The following is a 22132-nucleotide window of genomic DNA, read 5'->3' on the forward strand; positions in this document are numbered from 1 at the left end:
GACTTGCCATTTCTAACCTGGAGAGAGCGAGACCCCTTTTCCCACTCTCTAATGTATTTTAATGTGATTTTTAACACTGTTTCCTTTGGTTGTGGAGTGTAACGCTCACCTGATTCCCGCAGAGGCGCCGGTCTTGACTGGGTGAATGCCGTATCTTCAAAGGTGATGTGTAACACACGGTTGGCTCTTTGGGCTGGACCTCTGTGCACTGTATGTCTGACTCGAAGAGTAAGATGTCTGCAGATAGAAAATATGGGATTAATGAACTGGGGTTATTGGGTGCCTCTCTCCTCTTCCCTTTCTCTTCTCCTGTAGAACCCCAAAGGTTAACGCCCTCACTTTAGGTAAGTGAACGCCGAGCCCTCCATCTGCCTCGGGGCAGGGTGCCGTAACCAGTTTCTTCACTGGATAAGGGTGCAGGCCTCTTGACCTCAGAGGACTGCTGTCCGTCGTTAACTGCACGAACGGTAAGTTCTGGGCACTTCAAATGTCTTAAAAGTCTTTTGTAATGATATCTCTTGTTTTGCAGGGTTCCGGAGATGGCGGATGGCGGGCTGATGAGAGTTGAGGATCGAACCCGCGTGAGGAATAGAAGCGCCTGGAAGCACGTAAGTAAGCGCTTGTAGCCTGCTTCACGATGCGCACTAACTGTCCCTTTTCTCTTGCAGGTACAAGTTCAGAGCTTTAGAGAAGCTGAAGGGTGCTAGAATACCCACTGGATTCGGCGTGGGAAGGAGTAATGGCACGTGAGTAATAAAGTTGCCCAATGTCTTTAAACGCACCTTCTTTTGTCTTTCAGATGCGGGATGCAGCGCCGAAGGCCTCCGGAGCGGGCGAAGAGCTGGTAAGCTTTTGTCTTTCAGATGCCGGAATGCAGTGCGAAGACCTCCGGAGCATGCGAAGAGTAGGTAAGCCTTTGTCTTTCAGATGCCGGAATGCAGCGCGAGGCGTTGGTGACAGCCGATGGACCAGGTAAGAGATGCGCTGCCACTGAAGACCGTAGTGCTAACCTGTTCTTTCTTTGTCTTTACAGGTGCTGCTGAAGACTGGATTCCAGGATGGTAAGCCTTTGTTCCCTTAGGCCCAGGATCAGAAGCAGAAGACACGATGAGCGTTCTGCTGCAGAGAATGCAGAATAACGCAAAGCAAGATTCATCCATCGGGTGTGGTTTAAATAGCCTCCTGTAGTGCTTAGGTGTCTCCTTCCACAGCCACGCCTAGGTAAGAAAAGAGTTCCTGCTTTCCAGAAGAGTTCCAGTGTTCTGAACCTAGGGAGTGGCTCCTGCCCCACCCAACAGGAAAAGTAGTCCCAAACAGAAGAGGATCAGGGGTTCAACTGGCAGGTAAGTAAGCAGCATGGTCTGCTGCAGGTAAGTCCACCCAAGCATTATGAGCCCGGCGCTTCCAGCGCTGGGACTGGGCATCTTAATGAGCCTGGTGCCACTGGCGCCAGGACAGGGTCCAAAAGGTCCCAATTGGGACTGGCTGGCACTCGGAACCGGGGTTATGGGTCTGCTTCCAAGGGAGTCGGGCAAGTCCTGATCTTTAGGAAGCAGAGATCATGACATGGAGTCTGACAGACTCCATAGGAATCATCTTTTACATTGTGTCACACAGCACCTTTGGTGCAATGGCACAGGGAAGTCTTTCAAATTTCACAAAGGTTTAAATACCTTCCCTTGAATAAACTACAGTTTCCAAGAGCAGTAAAGTGAAATTGACTTCACTTGGATGTGCAACTTTCTAGGCCCAGCACACACCATTTTACAATAGGGTGCTGGAGGAGTTACTTAATATCCCCTTTGCCTAGCTTCTCATGTAACATTTTTATGCTACCCTTTCCTCGATGAATGGCTGGTGGCAGTGGTTTACTTTTTTTGTTTATAAACATTTTATTGGTGATTTAAACACATTCATACAACATATCAACAGTTTCCCCCCCTCCCCCCCTCTTACCCCCCCATCCCAGGTTGATTCCTTGGTCTGTTCATGTTTGTCACTCCATGCATCATCTCCAGTAGTAGATCGCCTGTAATGTTCCAAATAGGACCCCAGTGATCCCACCGTTGTCCACCAATAGTTCTCAGGTTTCACGTTCTTCCCACTTTCCCCAGATTTTTGTAGCTTTTGCAGGGCACCCCAGTGCCGTGTATATTCTGTGTTCTTTTGTCGTGGAGATGTCCATTTCATTGACCCATTGGTCAACTGTTGGGCATTCCGGGGCCCCCCCATTTCTGTGCTATGTCCCGCTTTATCAGGCCCATTGCCGTGGAGAGAGAAATACCCTCCCATTTGTTCAAGGTGCTTTCATCCGGAGCGCCCAGTAGCATTATTGCGGGTTCTAGTGTTATTGTACGGCCCAGAGTTCTTGTAATTGTGAGCATTGTGTCCAGAAGTCTGATTTTAGGGCATTCCCAGAGGAGATGAAAAAAGGTGCCCTCCTCCCCCCAGCATCTCAGGCAGTTGGGATCGGTTGCCCTTCCCCAACCAAAAAGGGCCACACGGGGTAGTATACCCTGTGGAGTATCTTGAGCTGTACCAGTCTTATTCTGGAGTCTATTGCGATTTCGCAAGGGTGCACGAGGACCTGAATCCAGTCCTCAGGGTCAATATCCCCAACATCCCGCTCCCATCTAGTTTTGAGGCTGGTCAGCTCCGGAGTAGCGAATGCATTGATGGCTTTATAAGTATAGTCGTTACCTTGGTGGGGATATGTTGTGTTAACAGGTTACGTTCCAAGGGTGTATAATCTGGTGCATCGGCAAGTTCTTGCCTGTAACCCCTGAGAGCATGTGTTAGTTGTGTATAGTGATATTGTTGTGCTGCCGGGATTCCAAATTTCTGTTGGAGCGTTTCAAACAGGAGGATGGTGCCATCCGCGATAACATCTCCCACTGTTATCCCGGCCCTCAACACCAGGTCCATGTGGTCAGCTTTTTAACCTCCGCCAGCATATGATTACCCCATAGTGGTTGTGCCGTGGTGATCCTGTTCCCCCAGCCTATGGGCCTGCCTCCAGACAATCATGATATGGGATGAAGTAGTTTGTGCGGGGGGTCTGGATAGGCTTTGGTATATTATTCGGATTGGTGGGGTGTCTCGGGTAATATGTAATTCTGCTCTAATGTGTGGGAGTTCTGGATCCCCATGGAGGAGGTCATTGACTATATTTAATTGACTGGCCCAGTAGTAGGATCTGAGATGTGGGACTCCCATACCCCCCTCCCAAACAGAGCGCTGCAGCATGGCTAGTGCTATTCGAGGCTGGCCCCCCTTCCATATCAGTTTCCTTAAGAGGCCCTCTACCCGGGTGAACTTAGAGTTCGGTATGGCCAACGGGGCGTTCCGCAGGACGTAGAGGAAACGTGGAAGTGCCATCATCTTAAAGAGGGCCGCTCTCCCCATGAAAGTTAGTGGCAGGAGCATCCAGTGCTGTACATCACCAGCGAAGCGGTCGACCAGCGGATGTAGGTTATGCAGCACATAGTTTGATAGTGTCCCAGTGACCCATATGCCCAGGTAGCGAAAACCTTCCCTCGCCACTCGACATGGGGTGTCCCGGGAAATTGCTAGATCGTCACCTTTAACTGGGAAGAGGACTGATTTCCCCCAGTTTACCCTGAAGCCACTGAAATCCCCGTAGGTCATCAACATTTGGGCTATGATGGGGCATGCATGGTCCGGGTTACTCAAGTACAACAATAGGTCGTCTGCATAAAGGGAGAGTTCATCCTCCTGCTCGTTTGGCCATTGGAATCCGGACCATGTGGTTACCTGTCGGAGCCATCGGGCTAGTGGCTCAATTGCCAGGACGAAGAGAAGGGGGGGGGGGCAGTGGGCAGCCCTGCCGAGTGCCCCAGCCCAATGGGAAGGTTCTAGAGGTCCAACCGTTTACCCTGACTGCAGCCAAGGGGGCCTCGTATAGAAGTTGAACCCAGCTGAGAATGGTTTCGCCTATGCCCATTATTGTCCAGAGACTTGCCTATACCACCGAGCCGAACGCTTTCTCAAAATCAATTGCAAGTAGCGCAAGTGGGGTATTAAGGGTTGGGGCCCTTTCCAGTAGCAGGTGTAAACGACGTAGGTTCATTCTGGTCGATCTTTGCGGCATGAAGCCGCATTGATCATGATGGACCAGTGCCGATATGACCGTTTGGAGCCTGTTGGCCAATACCTTGGGCAGGATTTTAGTTTTGCTGTTAATGAGCGATATCAGTCTATACGACTTACACTGGTCGGAGGTTTTCCTTGTTTGGGAATGACCACGATATTGGCGGTTCGTAGGAAGGGCGCCCTGCGTCTTGGCGGCTAGGAACAGTTCGCGGAGGGGGGCCGCCATCTTGTTGGTGCCTAACTTCTTCCAGGTCTCGGCCGGGAAGCCATTTGGGCCTGGTGTTTTCCCGATTGTAGCTGGGTCATGGCCTCCGCAATCTCAGCTTCGTCTATTTCCCTATCTAGATGTGCTCTTTGGGGTTCCGACAACTGCGGGAGCATGATCTCTTCCAGAAGAGATGAGTCTGTGGGGGCCGTTGGGGCGGCGTAGAGCGAGGCATAAAAGTTGGCAAAAGCCTCCGCTATCTCTGGATCTGTTTGGGCAGGTCCATCTGGGCTGTCTGTGATTAATCTAACATGTCTGTGCCCTTCCTCCCGTCGCTCAAGCCATGCCAATAATTTACCCGCTTTATCTCCCCGTTCATAAATTCTGGTTTTTGACTCTGTGTGCGCCTGTCTAGCGTTATCCAGCGCTGTGTTATGCAGGGTGGCTCTGGCCTTTAATAGGGAGCAGTGTGTTTCTGGGGTAGTGTCAGCGATGTAACTGGTTTCCCATTTTTCTACCTCAGTCTCCGCCTCAGTTACTTTTCTATGATGTTCTCTTCCTTTTGTTGCACATCCAGGCCGTCATTTCCCCTTTAAGTACCGCCTTGTGTGCTTCCCAAAGTGTCACTGGGTCCTCCACCGAGCCCGTGTTAATTTCGAAGAATTCGAAGGTAGTAGCTGTTTAGTCTCTATGTTTTGGGCGCAGGGGACGCTCCGTATGGAGCATTACCTCCAAGGGAGAGTGATCTGATATGCCACGGGGGAGGAGCCCTGCCGCCTTTACCCTATATGCTTCGGGGGTTGGGAGGAAAAAGTAATCTAACTTGGATAGAGATGCGTGTGCTCCCGAGTGGAAGGAGAATCCTGGTCTGTGGGGTGCAGTTCTCTCCACACATCGCTCAGACCAAGTGCCGACGCAAAGGTCGCTAGACTCGTGGGCCGGCGCGGGTTTCGGTTGCGGATATGGGTCCGGTCGAGTGTGTTACACACAACATCATTAAAATACCCTCCCAGTATCCACACCTCCGCCTGTTGTTGCGCCATCAGGGCCGTCACCTCCCTCAGGAGAGCCTCCCCCAACCCCGGTGGGGAATATATCGCTAGAATAGCCATTGTCTCCCCCCAGAGTGTACCTCGAATCATCACAAAATGGCCACTGTGGTCCTGCACCATAGTAGATAGTTCAAAAGGATTCGCTTATGTAGGATGATCAGGACCCCCCCGGGAGCCCATTGTATACCCTGCGTGGTACGCCGCTCGATAGTTGGATTGGAGGAAGAACTGGCAGTTTGAGCCCGCTAAGTGGGTCTCAGTTAGCAGAGCTACATCAGGGGAGCGTCTGTTAAGAAATTGCAGGATCAGTCAGCGTTTTATACTTGTGCCCATACCATTCACATTCTAAGTGAAGAGCTTAAGAGACCTATGGCGTTCACTAGGCATCGATGAGGCTTGTGTATTTTGGCTATCAGGGTCGCTATGGTGTTGTGTGGCCATTGCTGTCTAGGGGTTTATAGTGTTGTGCTATGCGGGTGTGTGGTATGTATGATCGTAGGAACATTGTGTTCGCATTTGGTGGGAGCGTGGGCGGCGAGCACTGTGTGTTTGGTGAATTCGCTATGGATCTTTGCATGGTGCGATTTCCCGGAGAAAAATAAACATAATAGAACTTCCCTTCCCCCCTCCCCATACTCCTCCCCAACATTAAGTATCTGTCGCCCGAACTTTACTGGCGCTTAAAAAACTATGTCACCAGGTTAACTTAACATGAATTGTTCACACTTCCCCCTCCAACTTACTATACCCGTATGGGACTGGTTTCTCAAGTCGGGGGCGTGGTGGCCGCCGGTGGTATGGTGTGTCACTGGTGACTGCTTGCGGTTCGTGTGATCCGTTGCAGGGGGACGAGGGTAGCCCGCCGTCAATGACACTCCCGGAGGAGTGTTCCTTGCAGGTTGCTGCCGGAAGAAGTGGCCGGGCATCGAGTACGAAGTGAATCAGCCCGTTCCCGTGTCCAGCCGCTGCACCTCTTGTCTCTTAATTGCTCGTTAGTTATTGGGGTCTCCGTCTGGTTCGATTAGGACCTCCGGTCTGGGTTGCTGTGCAGGTCTTTCTCCCCGTGGTCGGGGTCTTGATCTGCTTCTGCGATTTTGATTCGGTCCAGTCCAGTCCCCTCCAATGTGAGTTTCTGCCCATCTCCAGGCCTCCTGCGGGTCAGTAAAGTGGACAGTTTTGCCCTCATGCAGGATTTTCAGTCGGGCTGGGAACAGCAGCCTGTATTTCACGTTCATGGAGCGTAGTTTCCTTTTTAGGTGTTCAAAGGATTGCCTGGCCCGTTGGACCTCACGGGTGTAATCTGGAAAAAAGGCGATTTTGGCTCCATTATGTGTCATTGACCCTTTGGTGCGGGCCATTTGTAGGATGGCGTCTGTCGTGGTAATTAAGCAGCTTCGCGATGATTGTTCTCGGGGGAGCCCGAGGGGGGGGGGGGTGTCGGGCGTCCCGTGGGCATGCGGTGTGCACGCTCCACCGAGAAAAATTTTGAGAAGGTCTTTGGTGCAAAGAGATCCGCAAGCAATTCCTCCAAGATAAGTTCCACACTGGGTCCCTCCGCATGTTCCGGCAGTCCCAGGATGCGAATGTTGTTTCGGCGGGACCTTCCCTCTCCCTCATCGACTCGGCCCTCCAGGGTTTTCAGTCGGTTCAACGTTTGCGCGAGTTGTTGGTGCACCCCGCTCCGGTCATCCTCCACTCCGGAGATTCTTTGTTCCGTTTCCCCGGTCCGGGAAGAGAGTTTCTGGAGGTCGTGGCAGAGGAAGGAGACTTTGGTGGAGATGGTGTCCATCTTCTGCTCCACCGAGGCGCGCGAGTTTTCGATGGCAGCCATCACATCCTTTAATGAGAGTGGTGCCTCTGGTTCCTTTGGCAGGGAGGAGGCCACTCTCGAGTCCTCGGTGCTTAGTGCCGTGGTTGTGCTCGTGGCGTATTGGTCCATGGTGCATTGGGTCGAGGTTTTCTTGTTCCTTTGCTTGCCCATGGTGTTGCTTTGCGTGGGTCGTTTATTGCTTGTCTGGAGGAGCTGTTTTTTCGCGCCTTATCTCGGGCCTCTACCGTGATCTTGTAGCTCGTTTACAGTGTTGTAGTTTCAAGAGTCTTAAGCGGTAGTGGTCTCCCCGAGGTACAGTATGGTTCTGTTCACAGATGAGTTGATCGGGGTATTACCTCGTTTTTGGCGAGGTTTATTTTGCCTCCTTAGTAGCTTGATGTACGTCGTTCGTATGTACTTATGTATCAAGGAAGGCCAACTCGCCTGCTCAATTCTCCCCTCGCATCGCCAAGATGGTCCTGTTCCCGTATTGCACAGTTCTCGATTAATTCCTACCCAGGCGACTGCGCCGCAGCAGGTGTGTGGTAGGTTGCCCCACCAGGTTGTCAGGCGGCGTGGGATGTCGGGGCCGCTGGTGCTCCGGTGATCGGGGGGGTTCACAGGCCCCTCACGTCTGTTCCCGCCGTTCTGGTTTGGTCCTCTTGACTGGGCCGGGCGGTGCTTTCCGCGGTGTCCCGTAGCAGATATCTCGTGTCTTTCAGCTCAGGCTCCGCTCGCCCTAGAGCCGAATGGTGCTCCGAGGTGCCGCTGCCCGGGAGTGGCGTTGTTACGTGGGTCGATTCCGCCGTCGCGTGTGCCGAAGGGGGGGCCGCGCACAATCCGCCCGCCCTCGGCAACAGCAACAGGATATGGTCCACCGCAGTGCGGGGTCTGTGGTTTGTAGGTCGCCCGGTTGCTCCGAGGGTATTTAGCACCGTATCTGCTCCGGCGGTTGGGATACGCAGCTGCCCACGCTTGTCTTCATTTTAGTTCATCAGCAGTGATTTACATTTGCTGCGGCAGTAAAGCATCCAAGGTTGCCATTTTTGTCAAAATGGCCCCGGTCTTTTTTGCCATTTCTTTGTGGAAAGGTCCTTCTTAAGATTTACTCTGCGCGCCAAACCAGGTTTGGTCCTATTGTTCGCTTTGTCTTTGGCAGGATTCACGAGTGAAGCCCGCCTCTGGCTCCAAGGTGTCTGGGGAAGGCAGGAAGTGAGGGAGGTGCCCGAAACTCCCAGTGCATAGTCTCCTAGGAGACAGGAATGCATTCTTAGGTGATTGGCCGGCTGGCTGTCCAGCAAGGACAGCCACCCTGCTGGGTGACTGACAGCTAGGCTGGAGTGAATGGGAGAAACCTGCATAAAAGGCAAGGCTTTTTGGCTTGGAAGGCAGGGTCGACCACTGGATGAAGGAATCTGAAGAAGAACTTGGAAGAGACGCCTGCTGCAAATCCTGGACCGTTGGTTTGCCAGATGAAGCCCTGCTTCTGTGCTGAAGCTCCAAATTCGTATCGACAGGGAAGCCCTGCAATGACTTCTCCCTTTGAGTTGGTGGGACCAATCAACTCCAAAGTAAGCCACCTGGACATCGTCTCTAAGCTGGTTGAATTTCCACTGCAGTCGCTGCTGGAACTGAATAGCCAGGGAGAGGAACACCAGATCGTGTGCGTTGCTTTTGAGCTGGCCAAGAGTTCCAACAAGATCCTCCGGACTCCCAGAAAAACAGGACTGACTGAGCCTGAGACACCTCAGAGTGCTGGACCCCAGACGCAAGGAAAGCCCATCTCAACAGCCAGGAACCGCAGTGTTGCTATTTGCAGTGGACGCGGGTAGATGAAACAGCAAAGAGCCACTTGTTTGAAGATTGCCGGTTGCGGTCGGTGACCGTCCCATTTCAGTGCAGGAGTCCCCAGAAGTCCGCCCTCGTGTCCCCATGACTGAGCTGCACAGGAACAGAAGCCATCTGTTGCACTTTTCTTCAATCTAAAGGTACTGTACAGTCTAAGAGAACTTACCTCTTGTTGTGCAACCTTGCTTGATCTCAGTGGAGACTCGTCTCGTTTGCTCTTGTAGAGTTGCTTGCATCTTCTACTACTCACAGGCCTAAGAGCTTGTGATCCTACATTTGATGCTACTTTTGCAACAAAGATTTCTAAAACATTGTGCAAGACTTTTACTTACCTGCAAGAAGTGCTTCAGTTCACCTTGACTTTTGCTAACTTAACATTGGCTGGCCTGGCTCCCTGAATGACTCTCCTCTCCTCTGCTGATCTGTTTTACATTCCTTCCAGGAAAGGGTTAACTGATTTTGGATGGGGGGGGGGGGGGCGAGTTTGAAAGTACTTACCTGGTTAAGAATAATTGTGTGAATACTTGTCTTATTCTGAAACCTCTTTTCTGGCACTCAAGTATGTTCTAAATGCAACATTGATATATTAATGTCCACAACATCCTAGCTATTGAAGTCACCTGAGGGTGTAGGTAGCGTCAGTGAGCCATCTCAAATGGGTATTTGCCGATTTAGAAAACTAAGGGTGTGTATTTTTGAAGTGTATTTGTGTGTTGCTTTATATGGCTCCCTTTTGAAGAAGGCTTATTCAAACTAACTTAAATTAATAACTGTTTAAATCAAGAAACCTTGAGTGTACATTTATTTGGATACTTGTCACTGTGAATCTCTAACTTCCGTACAGCTCACATTGACCCCTCTTGAGATAAACCTGTGCTACTCAACGACAGTACCGACCTGTGTAGTGCAGACGTATACCAAAGGTTGGGTTCCTATTGCCAGGAGGTCAGGGTTGTTTTAGTACACCCAAAGGGTACTGTATACAATCTTCCCTAACACTTCCTCCTGGACTTGTCGCGCCTAGAAACACTTATGTAGAGGCGCGTTATAAATGCCATAACATATCAATCTGCTTCCTCTTCCAAAGCCTGGTTTTGTTCAACTCCATCCACACCTAATGAACACACCTCTTCGGCCCCATTCCCTCTCCCCTTTAGCAGGACCAGTCTTTGTCCACTCTATTTCTCCACCCATTTACTGTCCTCCTACCAAACCCAGTCATCAACCACTGTCCACTCATAGCCCTTCCCTCCCATCCACCTCCACATCCCCCTCTCACACCAGATACCCTTCACTCCCCCTTTGCTCACCTTTCCGGTTCAACTCTGATCACCTCTCCAAATCACTTGCTGCTTTGCAAGAAATTGTACTCTTCACCCACCCCTTCTGACTCACCTACTCTTACCCACACCCTGTCAGTGCAATCCAAAAACAGAAATCTCAATGTCACACTCTTCCCTTGCAACCCTATCACCATGAACTAACCCCATCTCCTACTTAAAAGAAAAACCCTGCACATCTACAACCTCTACCCGTCAGCCCCCAACCCAGCGAAATCCACCCCGTTTCACAGATTGAAATAAGGATTTCATTAGCAGGAGCTAAAAGCAGCTCCTGGGAACCCAGCATCACCCAGAATGCAGAAGCTACCTCTGGAAACCAGCATGCCTCAAGTGGCAAGTGGAATTCCCACATGAAATGCAAACTATAGCTTTTCACAATTAAATATCACCCATAAGGGTTTAAAGGTCTGCTGCAAGTGTTCTGGTGCTCATTTATGCACATTACTAAATGCACTGGATTAATGTCAGATAGGTTTATGTGAAACCAATTGGCCGTGGAGACAAATGTAGCTCCTGGTAGCTGTTGGGTTAAAGTTAAACAGGCTCTCCTGGGTTATAACCAAGCTCCCCCAGCTCCCCTCAATTTAGAACCCAGCATTTGATAAATCGCTCCCGCTCCTTACAGCGCTCCTCCCACTCATCTAGCCCCCAGAACAAGAGAAGACGGTTAGGAAAGATTTCTCCAAGAGCAATTTCCCCTTCATGTATGGACCCCTCAAACGTTTTGCTTTTGTTTGGCAGACCTAACCTAACTTTTTCCAGTGGAGCACAGCCCTCAGCTGCGCTCCCTTTAACTTTTGCTACTTTGTTATGGAGAAACTGGCACGTCCTTCAGACTGTCAGTACTGGGAAACTATGTCTCCCTTAGTCTTTGACTTTGTTGCCATTTCTTGCTAACATTTTATCTGTGCGCCCAGTACATTACTGTACCGCGCACAGGGGTCTTGTCATTTTATGGCCCTAGATACCCTCTAAGGATTTTTTGGTGGTTATGCAAGTATGCCTAGGAGGAACTGGTGGCAGCAGTTTACTGTTATTTTTACTTTATTGTACCATACAGCGTTTATCGCGTTTGGTCCCCAACGGTGGCCATTGCCGGAAATGGCTGTGCCACAAAGTCTTTTTGTTCTGTCCTTTGGCCATCTTGTTCCTAAGCTTCCCCCAGGTCGAGCTGACCCGGGAATTCCTCATTTGGGCATGCAGCCTCCCGCGAATACCTCAACGTTCGCGGGCTCCTGCATGTCATGTGTGCTAGTGCCCAGGAAGAAGACTGGGACCGTCTGTCCCAATCCACACTACTGGTGCTAGTATGTCTGGTGTGCCTGAATGACGGACCATTGTGGGCCGTGACTGGCCCACACCTGGCGTGCACGCGAGAGCAAATCTTCCATTGGTTATCCCAGATTTGAGTGGGACACAAATCTTGGATAAGAGAAGGGGCTCTGCATTCATTTCAGGTCGATCAAAGGTCACACAGACCAAAGAAGGAGCCAAGTAGCCTGAAATGCTGAAGCAGACCTGTGGAACCGCCGGTGACCCACTCGAAGGTTTGGCACCCTGAGCCCGCTGCTGTCCCGTTGTACCCCTGCTTTTGCCCCTGCTTTTTCCATCTATTTTAGAAGGCCCGCAAGGTCAATTCGACCCAGGAGTAGTGGGAACTACTCTTAGCATCTCCCGATTATCCGCCAAAAGAGCCTTCTCGGAACTGTTCCTGGGCCACCCAGTGAACTGACCAGCTCTACCCCGGGGTATTGCATAGGAGCGCCGCCGTCCCGAGTCGCGACTCGAGACAATCGCTAGCTTGTGCTCCTGGGCCTTCTCAGGACATTTTTCATAGTCCTAGCATATTAGGAGAGTGTCCCACGCCAGGCGCATTGGTGGTCCCTTCATCACTCTGTTGTGGTGACGGTCGCTGTAGGTGCTCTGCCCACCTGCCCTCCTGCCCCCTGAAGCACGCTGCACTGGAATTTTCTTCCTCTCTTCTTCGTGAGCTGAGAAAAGGCTATTGTCTTAGGGGGGATAAGCTCAGTGGCAAGGTGCTCGCCTTGGAAGCAAGAAGACACAGAGCTACACAGGTTCGATCCCCAGGTCCGCGCTTAGAAACCTTTGGGTATTAAGCGCGTTTTAAATAACCTATCATATCATATACTGTCCTGTCACGGACGATCGTCCTGTCTCGCAGCCGTTGAAAGCCAGAGCATAGAGAAACTGCAGGATTCGAACCTACAAGCGAGCTCGACTAACTAGCAAAGTTTGGTCAGACAAGGGGCGGTTGAGCACTTGCTTAACTTACCGGTGGCCCCTGGCACAACCTCCGACAGGCACAACTCTTGACCATCCCTCCCCTCCTGCTTCGATCTCCTTTACAGACCCCTCCTTTACTCTGCACCTTTCTTCCTCCTTCACTCCGCTCTCTACTTTGAACTTCAAGCTCCTGTCTAAGAACAGGATCGAAGGCTTCCCAGGCGATTCCTGCCCTGCTACTAGAAATCATGTCCTCCACATGTACGGGTAATATTGGCCTCTCCATCATCAACACTTCATTCATCTCTGGCGTTTTCCCAGCAGAACTTAAAAAAAAACTCTTACAACAAGCCTCTGCTCAAAAAGGCCTCCATTGACGTGACCAACTACATACCCATCTTGATTAATAGTTACATACCCAAACTAGCTGACCCAACTATGCCTTTTTTCTGAACCCAGAGTCCTACATTCTGCTCAATCAAGCTTCAGACCCTTACGAGCAAGAGAATCATGCTTGGTTTCCATTTCGTTTGATCTTAAAAAAGACACCTATTCAGGCAGAATTACTGCTCTCTTCCTGCTGGACAGCTTTCGATACCATAAACCATTCCATCTTCACCAAGAGACTACACAATTTGGCCAATCAGGACCTAGCTCTGAATTGGTCTCATCACACAAATTGTATAAATGCCTCCATTCTCCTTTGCTCCCCGAAGAGTGCCTCAAGGTGCTTCACTCTCCCCTCTTTTCTTTAACATCTACCCCGAGTCCTTGCCGGCCCTCAAACAACCCCATGGACTATCCTGCTACAACTATGCCTAATCCTTGCTCCACCTTTCCTCAACCTGGTAAAAAAAGAGATCATGCTATGTGGAAAAACGCTCTTCCCTCAACCCACCCCATGGACGCCGTCTCCGGGCCTTCCACCTATGCCTTGTAATTCGGAGAAAAAAAAAATCTTGTTGGCTTGATGGACTCCAAACTATTCCTGACACCTTATGTCAACTCAATGGTGAAAAGCAGTTTCCTTCCCTTCCGGAGCTTCTTTCCCAAACTACCCACAAACAATGACCACAATTACTGCAATCCTCTTTCACGTCTAGACTACGCCAATTCACTATACCTCTGAGATCCAGCCACTCAACAGACAAATCTTCAACTAATCCAAAAATCCAAAACACTGCTGCAAGACTGCTTCTACTCTTAGCACATCCCTCCTGCCCTTCAAATCTTCAATCGGCTCCTGATCATAGGTCGAGCTACCTTCAAAGCCATTTGTATATCACTCACCGAGCCTTTCAAGATAATGGTCCTGAATTCATGGAGCAGAAGATTTCTCGCTACAGGCCTAACAGAAACCTCAGATTTGGCTTTGCACTCCTACTCAAAATTCCAGTGATCAAATCCTCTCAAATACGGTAGTCCCCCTTTTCAGTACAAACTCCTAAAATCTGGAACTCACTTACGGTAAACATCTGCCGCCTGGAGGACCATCTCTTCAGGAAAGCCCCCAAGATCTGACTTCATCACACTCCCTCCAAAGCAGTAATCAGATTTTAATACCTCCCCTCACTTACCGACCCCACCAACTGTTTCACAAAATATACCTAACCTGTATTTCTCCTCTACCGTAAGCCAGACCACCTAGCCCTACTCATGATCCACCTAACTCATCCAGAAGCCTGTTTCTCATCTGAACACTCCCATTTGCTCCACATCTTTGTGCTCTCGCTGCCAATATATAAATGGAGAAAGGTTCCCCCAACTTTAGTTATTCTCCTTCTTTAAAGGGCCTCCCTCCCATGTAGAAGCCTTGCCACTACTTGTGAAACCTAATGGATCCACGACCAGGGAATTAGGCTTTGCTCTGGCATCACATCATCCGTCCTGGACTGAACCCTTTTATTCTGATCTTAAGCAGTTTACCTGCACCCCTAGTTAAAGACAGGGCATAGCGTCCATGCTGTAGGTTCACCTACTACACTAGACCAAGTTAAACTGCACATTTCCTAGCTCTATATTCTTAACTCTTTCTTTACCACAAGCATTGTGTACACTTCTCCGGATCGTCAACTCAAGAGAACAAGCTTTCCAAAGGATCTACGTGATTACTGTAATTTTTTTGCTGCGAGGCCGAAAATGTCGCCGACCCCCACAACCCTCTGCCTCACATCCCCCATTTCTAATTAACACCCCAACCCAACTTACCATCTATATTTTCGACATAAAGTGGCAAAAATTATTGTGTGTAATATATATTATAAATAATGCAATGAAAAATGTTTGGTGTTCTCTTTTTTTATGCCTCCAACATAACGTCCTTTTTAACCAAAGTTCTTAAACTAACCATAACTCAACCTATACCACGCAGGGCCCACAATTTGCACTTGCCACTAGACATTGGCCAGTGAAAAACTCACTGTAAGAAATGCTGTGTATTTGGAAAACTAAGAGGGCAAGTGGCTATTTAAGCCTTGCCAGCAGTTTTCTCTTTTTACTTGTGGCTATGTATTGCTCATGATGGAAAAAACATTTATCAGCTCTGAAAAAAAAAGCAGCCAAAATAAAAACGTAGCAGTATGCCCAAGTAGGTCGGTTTAGAGGCTCATTTATACCAAAGCACGTCACATTTATTAACACTGCTGCCTTCCACACACCTTAGAAGCCCCTCAATAGTGGTGCACTGGCCCCCAGGCAGCCATTATGCCGACCAATACCCTCTGGTCATTTACTGTGGCCTTGCCCTGTGGCCACTTTGCTAGCAGCAGGCCCCCCAGGCCCTCCAACCCTCTACCTGTGTCCATTTGGCCTCGACTCTTCACTCAATGTAGCTGATGGGCATGGTCAAAGGGTGCTGGATGGCCGCTGTTAAGTAAGACTTTCATATCAATGATAAATCTTCCTGACCTGTGTCAACCCCAGAACTTTTGCTTTGACTAGGTAACTATTTTACCTTGTCCGTAGGTGAAGGGGAATTTTTACCCCCTCACCTAGTATTTTCCTCTTATGTATCTCCAAGCGTATGGTTGAAGTTCTAGTTTCCTATAACTTTTGGGCTTAGGCTGGGTTACCCCTATTCATTTCTCCTTCATGTACTTGGATGAACTACAGTTCCCAAGTAGTAAAGACGGATTTTCCTCCCCCTTTACATTTTATATAGTGAGCCAGGACACCCCACCTTATGTGAAGTGCTGGAGGGGCACACAATGTATCCCATTTCTTACTTACCTGGTAACATTTTGTTACAATTGCGAGTTTCACATGAATGGTTGGTGGCGAGTTTCACATGAATGGTTGGTGGCAGTTGTTTTACCTTTATGACTTTTAGGCTTTATTGCTCGCAGGCTGTTAATTCAGCCTCAGTAATTTCACAGAAGGGCCACCTTTTTCTAAAATGGTGGGCTCCTTTTTTTGCCATTTCTGAGGTCTTCCCCTGCCATACTAGGTGGGAATGACCTCAGTGGCCGTTTTGTATTCGGCTGCAAGCCTGTGGATTCCCCGCTCAGGCTCCAGAGTGTCTGGAAAGGCAGGAAGCAAGGGAGGAGGCCAAAACTCTGCAGGCCATAGTCTTTCCTCTTGCCTAAACAGGAACAAACTCCCAGTCAGGGGCTGGCTGTCCCGATTGGACGGCCAGACTGTCCCTTGCGCCAAAACGCATAAATTGTGCTTTAGTTCCTGACAAATACCTGGAAGCTGCTGACACCGAAGAGGAAGATGAAGAAACAACAGCCAAAGCGATTTCCAGCAACCAGAGAGCCTGCTGTGTAACCAGAGCCTGCCATTACCCTTCCTTTCAATCGACTTGGGGATCCCAAAAAGGGCAACCAGGACCCAGAGCCTGGTGAGATCTACTAGACTGAAGACCTGCATTTTGAGCCATCCCACGTTGTGTAGCGACCTTGCGGGCTGCAATACCCTGGGACACCGAGCCATTGTGCGGTGCAAGGTCTTCTGACTCGACCTGAAACTTTGATGGCATTCTGCTGGACCTTCAGAGACGTGAATTGAGTTCAAAGAGTCCACTCGCCAGAGTGCTGGGATCTTGCAAACAACGAGAATCCAATCAGCCATATTGAGTCTTCTTCTGGATCCTGAAAAGGGTGTCAAAACCACAGAATCCAGCCGCTAAGAACCTCTTACCTGGAGCCTTCCTCGTTGATCGCTGCTGCAGAAGCCCTTCCAGTGTCCCAGCTTCAGTCTTCATGACAAGTAATTCTGCGACCAGGTTTTTGGCTGCAGATCCTTAAGCCTTCTTGCTGCAACCTCTTCTTCTGTGTTAAGGTACTGTGTTGGCTGTGGTATTTACTTACCTTAAGCCTGTGTGATTTCTGTTTAATTCTGGGAGTCCTCTCATCCAGTTCACCCAGGCCCACTGCTGGACTCCTCCTAGGGTGTCTTCTCAGATGTCCCTGGACCCTAACTATAAAGTGAAATACTTGCTTGTTTGAACAGTTTTGCACAGAAACTCTGACTTTTGCCTGACTCAGAATCCTGTCTCATCCTGCTTACAGCTGGCTCCGAGGGAACTCCTACAATAGTATAGGGAAGGACTGGATAACTAAAGGATGCCGTCTTGAAAAGTAGAAAAAGTGTTCAAAAGTACTTACTTGTGAAAGATTTAGTTGGTAACTGCAACTCCGAGAGTGAACAGTTACAAAAGTTCTTAATTACCTTGAATGTGTGTTGTGACATTCTGAAAAGTATATGTAAGGTTAATTTACTCACCTGTGAATTGGTTGTGCCTCTTTCCCAAAAGTAATGCTGTTGGCTTCACTATTTCCTTCAGAGGATAGGTGTATAAGTTCCCCAACTGGGTCTTGCTTCCCCTAACTTGCTGTAGAGCCGGTTTAGAATAAGTCTGCCTTAGGTTTTACCCAACTAGAAAAACATTGAGTCATTCATAAAGTGTAACACTGGGTTTTGCTTTCCCTGCTCTGTTTTATACAGATGCCAAAACAGTCTTAGGTCTATACAACCCTTTAAGTTGCTGATGGCTCCTTCAAAAAGTATATAGGCTTTGCCTGCCTAGAATAGCTGATTGCCATTCTTGAAAAGTGTTCTTCAAGTGTAGCTGACCTTGGTCTGCCCGATGCATCCTAAATTAGCGTTAAGAGTTCTTGCTTACCTTAGACTGTGTTCCACTTGTTCCACTGACTGAAACGCAACTGTAATACGACTATGACCAGTACTTGGCCTGTTTGTATTTATAATAAACCTTTATTTAAATATAATACTTCTGGATGTCAGTGTTTCTATTGAATCCTTGGTATACTACTGGTTCAGCGTACTTTCCTACAGCCCTCCCTCCCTCCCTCCTAGTCTGTCTATGCTACCATGTACCCGGGTGGTACAGCCTTTTACTAAGAGCTGATAAGGCTGTAGTCTTGTACTGTCAGTTGAATGGTTTTACTAAGCCCTTCATTGGAATTAAAAAAAAAAGTCTTCCCCCCCCCCACACCCTCACCGGTCCCCTGAGGGTTGCGATATTGCTCTTTTTCTGTATACATTTGCAGTGGGATCTGCAAACCGGTTTACCCCATAGTAAAGTTCACAGACTCGGCTTGGGGCTGCAAACTTGAATTACGCAATCAAGGCCTCAAGAAATAACCATGTGGCACTACGAATAGGTCCACAAAATCCAAATATACATTTTGGGATTTTGGCAATTTTTATCGCAACAAAAACAAAAATTGCCAAAGTCAACAGTTTTGGCTTTTGTTTAAGCACAGGATAGGCATTTGCTCAACGGCACCCTTGTTTCCAGACCGCCACACTACGAGTCAGCCTGCAGAGGCCATAGCGCCTGGCAGAACGGCCCCTGCAGGCAGACATTTCACGGAAACACTGTTAGCAACAGTGCCGGTCCTTCTGTTGCCCCATTCCCATGTAGTCCCATGTGACTCCGCAGGAATGGGGAGTTACCGAATCTGCCGTCCGACTTCCAGATCCTTAGGGACTAGTAATATCCCAGTGGCACCGGGAAGTCAGGAGGCGGATTCGGTGATTCTGGGTCGGCAGAAAACCATCGGTGGCACCGGCGGGTTACTGACAACCTGGTGGGTTCATGTCAGCAGAGATACGTTATATGAAAAACGCAATCTAATACAATTCCTACAAACAACCCACTTCTGTCCCCACCGTGCCAGCGATCCCAGGAAAAAAAAGCAGGGCCGAAACATCAGCGCCCGTGCAGTTGAACACCATCGAGTCTTTGTACGGTTTACTTGTGCCCAGTGCACGTACCACATTAGCTTTGTTCCATCCTGAATGGGGAACAGCGCGAAGAACAACGTATGAACTTAAAAGCGTGCATGCTAAAAGATCCAGTACACTATGCCTGCGTGTAAGGCTACGAGCCTACAATGCACAGAAACGACAGGATCGCGCGGGGCCGTTCCCAGCACGGGTGACCCTGCACGAGATCCCTTCCTCCCCCAAAGACGGTCTGTGTGATGCCATCGAGGAATAGCGCGAGGAGACGGGGTCGTGCTAGGATAGAAATAGAGGCGTTTTGCTCGAAAGCAGCGAGGAGTGAATTGCGCAAGACACTGCAGATGCTTTGTGTCTCCACCGGCCCAGCGCACAGCAGGCTGGGTGACGGGAACACACGCCAGTTGCCTCCTCCAGGCCTTCTCGCGACCACTGGCTGGCAGGAAACATAACACTGCTGTGCCCGCATGCACCCACCATCTCATAGCTTTCACCGGGAGAACGAACCAGTGTGTACAAGTGAGCATTGGACGTGTACCCATTATCACGGATGCAGCATAAAAATGAGTGCTCGTCTATGACTGGGGCTGCCGTTAATGATCGGATTCATTAGGCAGCCATTGGAAAGTGGGCTATTGCTATGTAGTGAATGAAGAATGGGGCTGGGAATCTGCATTGGGGGTTCTCTGGGAGGGCGGTGGATGTGCACAAAAACGAAACAAGTAAAATGTGGTGGCAGGGAGAAGAGAGGCAGTGGCTGGGGGGGGGAGACTAGAGACGTTCTTACTTACTCCCTATAAAACAAATACTCTCGGCAAAGAAAATAGAAGGAAAACACTCCTAACACAGAATAGGAAATAGCACATAGAAGCCTGCCCCCTTCTTCCAACCACACAGATTTGCAGATGTTTGGAATCAGTGGCATCATCGTAGCAGTGCTATAGGAAGGAGCACACCGATTCAAATTGCCTGATCTCAAGAAAGGTGTATATATCATTTGCATACACGTGGTACAATATCAAAAGATATCTATTTTACAGTAAATTTACCAGTGATGACGCGGGACACTGCAGGGAAGGGGGCAACCAGGGATGGCCCAGGACACTGCAGAGAGGGGGGGCAACCAGGGATGACCCAGGACCCTGCAGGTAGGGGGGGGCAACCAGGGATGACCCAGGACCCTGCATGTAGGGGGGGGGCAACCAGGGATGACCCAGGACCCTGCATGTAGGGGGGGGGGCAACCAGGGATGACCCAGGACCCTGCAAGTAGGGGGGGGTCGGCAACCAGGGATGACCCAGGACCCTGCAAGTAGGGGGGGTCGGCAACCAGGGATGACCCAGGACCCTGCAAGTAGGGGGGGTCGGCAACCAGGGATGACCCAGGACCCTGCAAGTAGGGGGGGGGTCGGCAACCAGGGATGACCCAGGACCCTGCAAGTAGGGGGGGTCGGCAACCAGGGATGACCCAGGACCCTGCAAGTAGGGGGGGGGCGGCAACCAGGGATGACCCAGGACCCTGCAAGTAGGGGGGGGGGGCGACCCAGGACCCTGCAGGTAGGGGGGGGCAACCAGGGATGACCCAGGACCCTGCAGGTAGGGGGGGGCAACCAGGGATGACCCAGGACCCTGCAGGTAGGGGGGGCAACCAGGGATGACCCAGGACCCTGCAGGTAGGGGGGGGCAACCAGGGATGACCCAGGACCCTGCAGGTAGGGGGGGGCAACCAGGGATGACCCAGGACCCTGCAGGTAGGGGGGGGGCAACCAGGGATGACCCAGGACCCTGCAGGTAGGGGGGGGCAACCAGGGATGACCCAGGACCCTGCAGGTAGGGGGGGGCAACCAGGGATGACCCAGGACCCTGCAGGTAGGGGGGGGCAACCAGGGATGACCCAGGACCCTGCAGGTAGGGGGGGGCAACCAGGGATGACCCAGGACCCTGCAGGTAGGGGGGGCAACCAGGGATGACCCAGGACCCTGCAGATAGGGGGGGCAACCAGGGATGACCCAGGGCCCTGCAGGTAGGGGGGGGGGGCAACCAGGGATGACCCAGGACCCTGCAGATAGGGGGGCAACCAGGGATGACCCAGGACCCTGCAGGTAGGGGGGGGCAACCAGGGATGACCCAGGACCCTGCAGGTAGGGGGGGGCAACCAGGGATGACCCAGGACCCTGCAGGTAGGGGGGGGGGCAACCAGGGATGACCCAGGACCCTGCAGATAGGGGGCAACCAGGGATGACCCAGGACCCTGCAGATAGGGGGGCAACCAGGGATGACCCAGGACCCTGCAGATAGGGGGGCACCTGTGACACTGCCAGGGGGGGAGGAATGGACGACAGTGAGGGGGGGCTCGGGGAAGGAGACACTGAGGGGGGCGGGCTCGGGGAAAGACACCCAGGAGACGCGTGGAGAGGAGGAAATTAGACAGGGGGGTGACAGGTTAAGGGGGGGCTGGGAATGGTGAATTGAGGCAGATACTTGACCCGGGTATGGGGTGGAGGAAGGGGCTGCTGCGAAGAAACAGCTGGGCGCCGACACTGAGTGCTAGGGTCGGGAGCGGGGGATAGTTGGACTACGTGGTGTCAATGAGTGGGGGTACGAGCCGGGCGGGTTGCTCCATCGGCCCATACACCGCCTCTCCTTGCGAATATCCCTCCCCCCATGAATCCCCTCCGTACCTTCGGAGAGCTCGAGCTCCAACTCGGCCAGCTGCTCCCGAATCTCCCGGGGCAAGGAGCCCACTTCCAGGCCGCGTTCCGCCATACTGAGACCGGGGATCAAAGCAAACAGGCCCGAGAGCCACAGACCCAGAAACGCCCGCTACCGCCCGCCATGCTCGGAGTGCGGGAGGAGGAGGAAGGGAGCACCGCCCCGAAGGGACATCTGGTGTACAAAGGTAGGTACTACATGGCTCAGACACGCCGTACTTCGCCCTCTCCCGCAGCCTGCCGGTATTGCACAGGGCGGCCCTCCCAATACAATGTTGAATGAAATTGGCTGGGAAGGCTCCAAAGCGGGATGCTCTTATGCAGCGCCACCTAGTGACAATGCTAACTATTGCAGACACCAGCTTTTTGGCTGCCTGGCTCAAGGTCATAACAATGCTTGAATCCATGCAGATATTACACTCAGATGCATCAAACCTGCCAATCGGTGACCTTAGTGTGTCGCGGTATTCAATGCTTGGCAAAATAATAATGCGTGGAATGCGGAAGGACTTATATTTATTTCAAAGTTGCATTTAGCAACGAGATGGAACTTTGCATCCAATGCAGGATGCTTTCTGAGTAGGGAAGGAAGTATAA

At 50.8% G+C, this 22132-nt stretch overlaps 1 protein-coding gene across 3 annotated transcripts in view; it reads right to left on the bottom strand.

The window, feature by feature from the left end:
• Positions 1 to 21749, bottom strand: part of DIP2B (disco interacting protein 2 homolog B) — a 1149028-nt gene extending 1127279 nt beyond the window's left edge. For 2 of the 3 annotated variants that reach the window (XM_069653448.1, XM_069653447.1), the window contains exon 1: positions 21506 to 21749. In XM_069653448.1, coding sequence (XP_069509549.1) covers positions 21506 to 21590 — 85 coding nt within the window. In that variant the 5' untranslated portion in view covers positions 21591 to 21749. The remainder of the gene's footprint in view (positions 1 to 21505) is intronic. The other variant, XM_069653449.1, reaches the window with a different exon arrangement.
• Between the last annotated feature and the right edge of the window lie 383 nt (positions 21750 to 22132).

This window comes from Ambystoma mexicanum, chromosome 3q, assembly GCF_040938575.1.
Source record: "Ambystoma mexicanum isolate Mex_15411 chromosome 3q, UKY_AmexF1_1, whole genome shotgun sequence".
In the NCBI taxonomy this organism is placed as follows: domain Eukaryota; kingdom Metazoa; phylum Chordata; class Amphibia; order Caudata; family Ambystomatidae; genus Ambystoma; species Ambystoma mexicanum.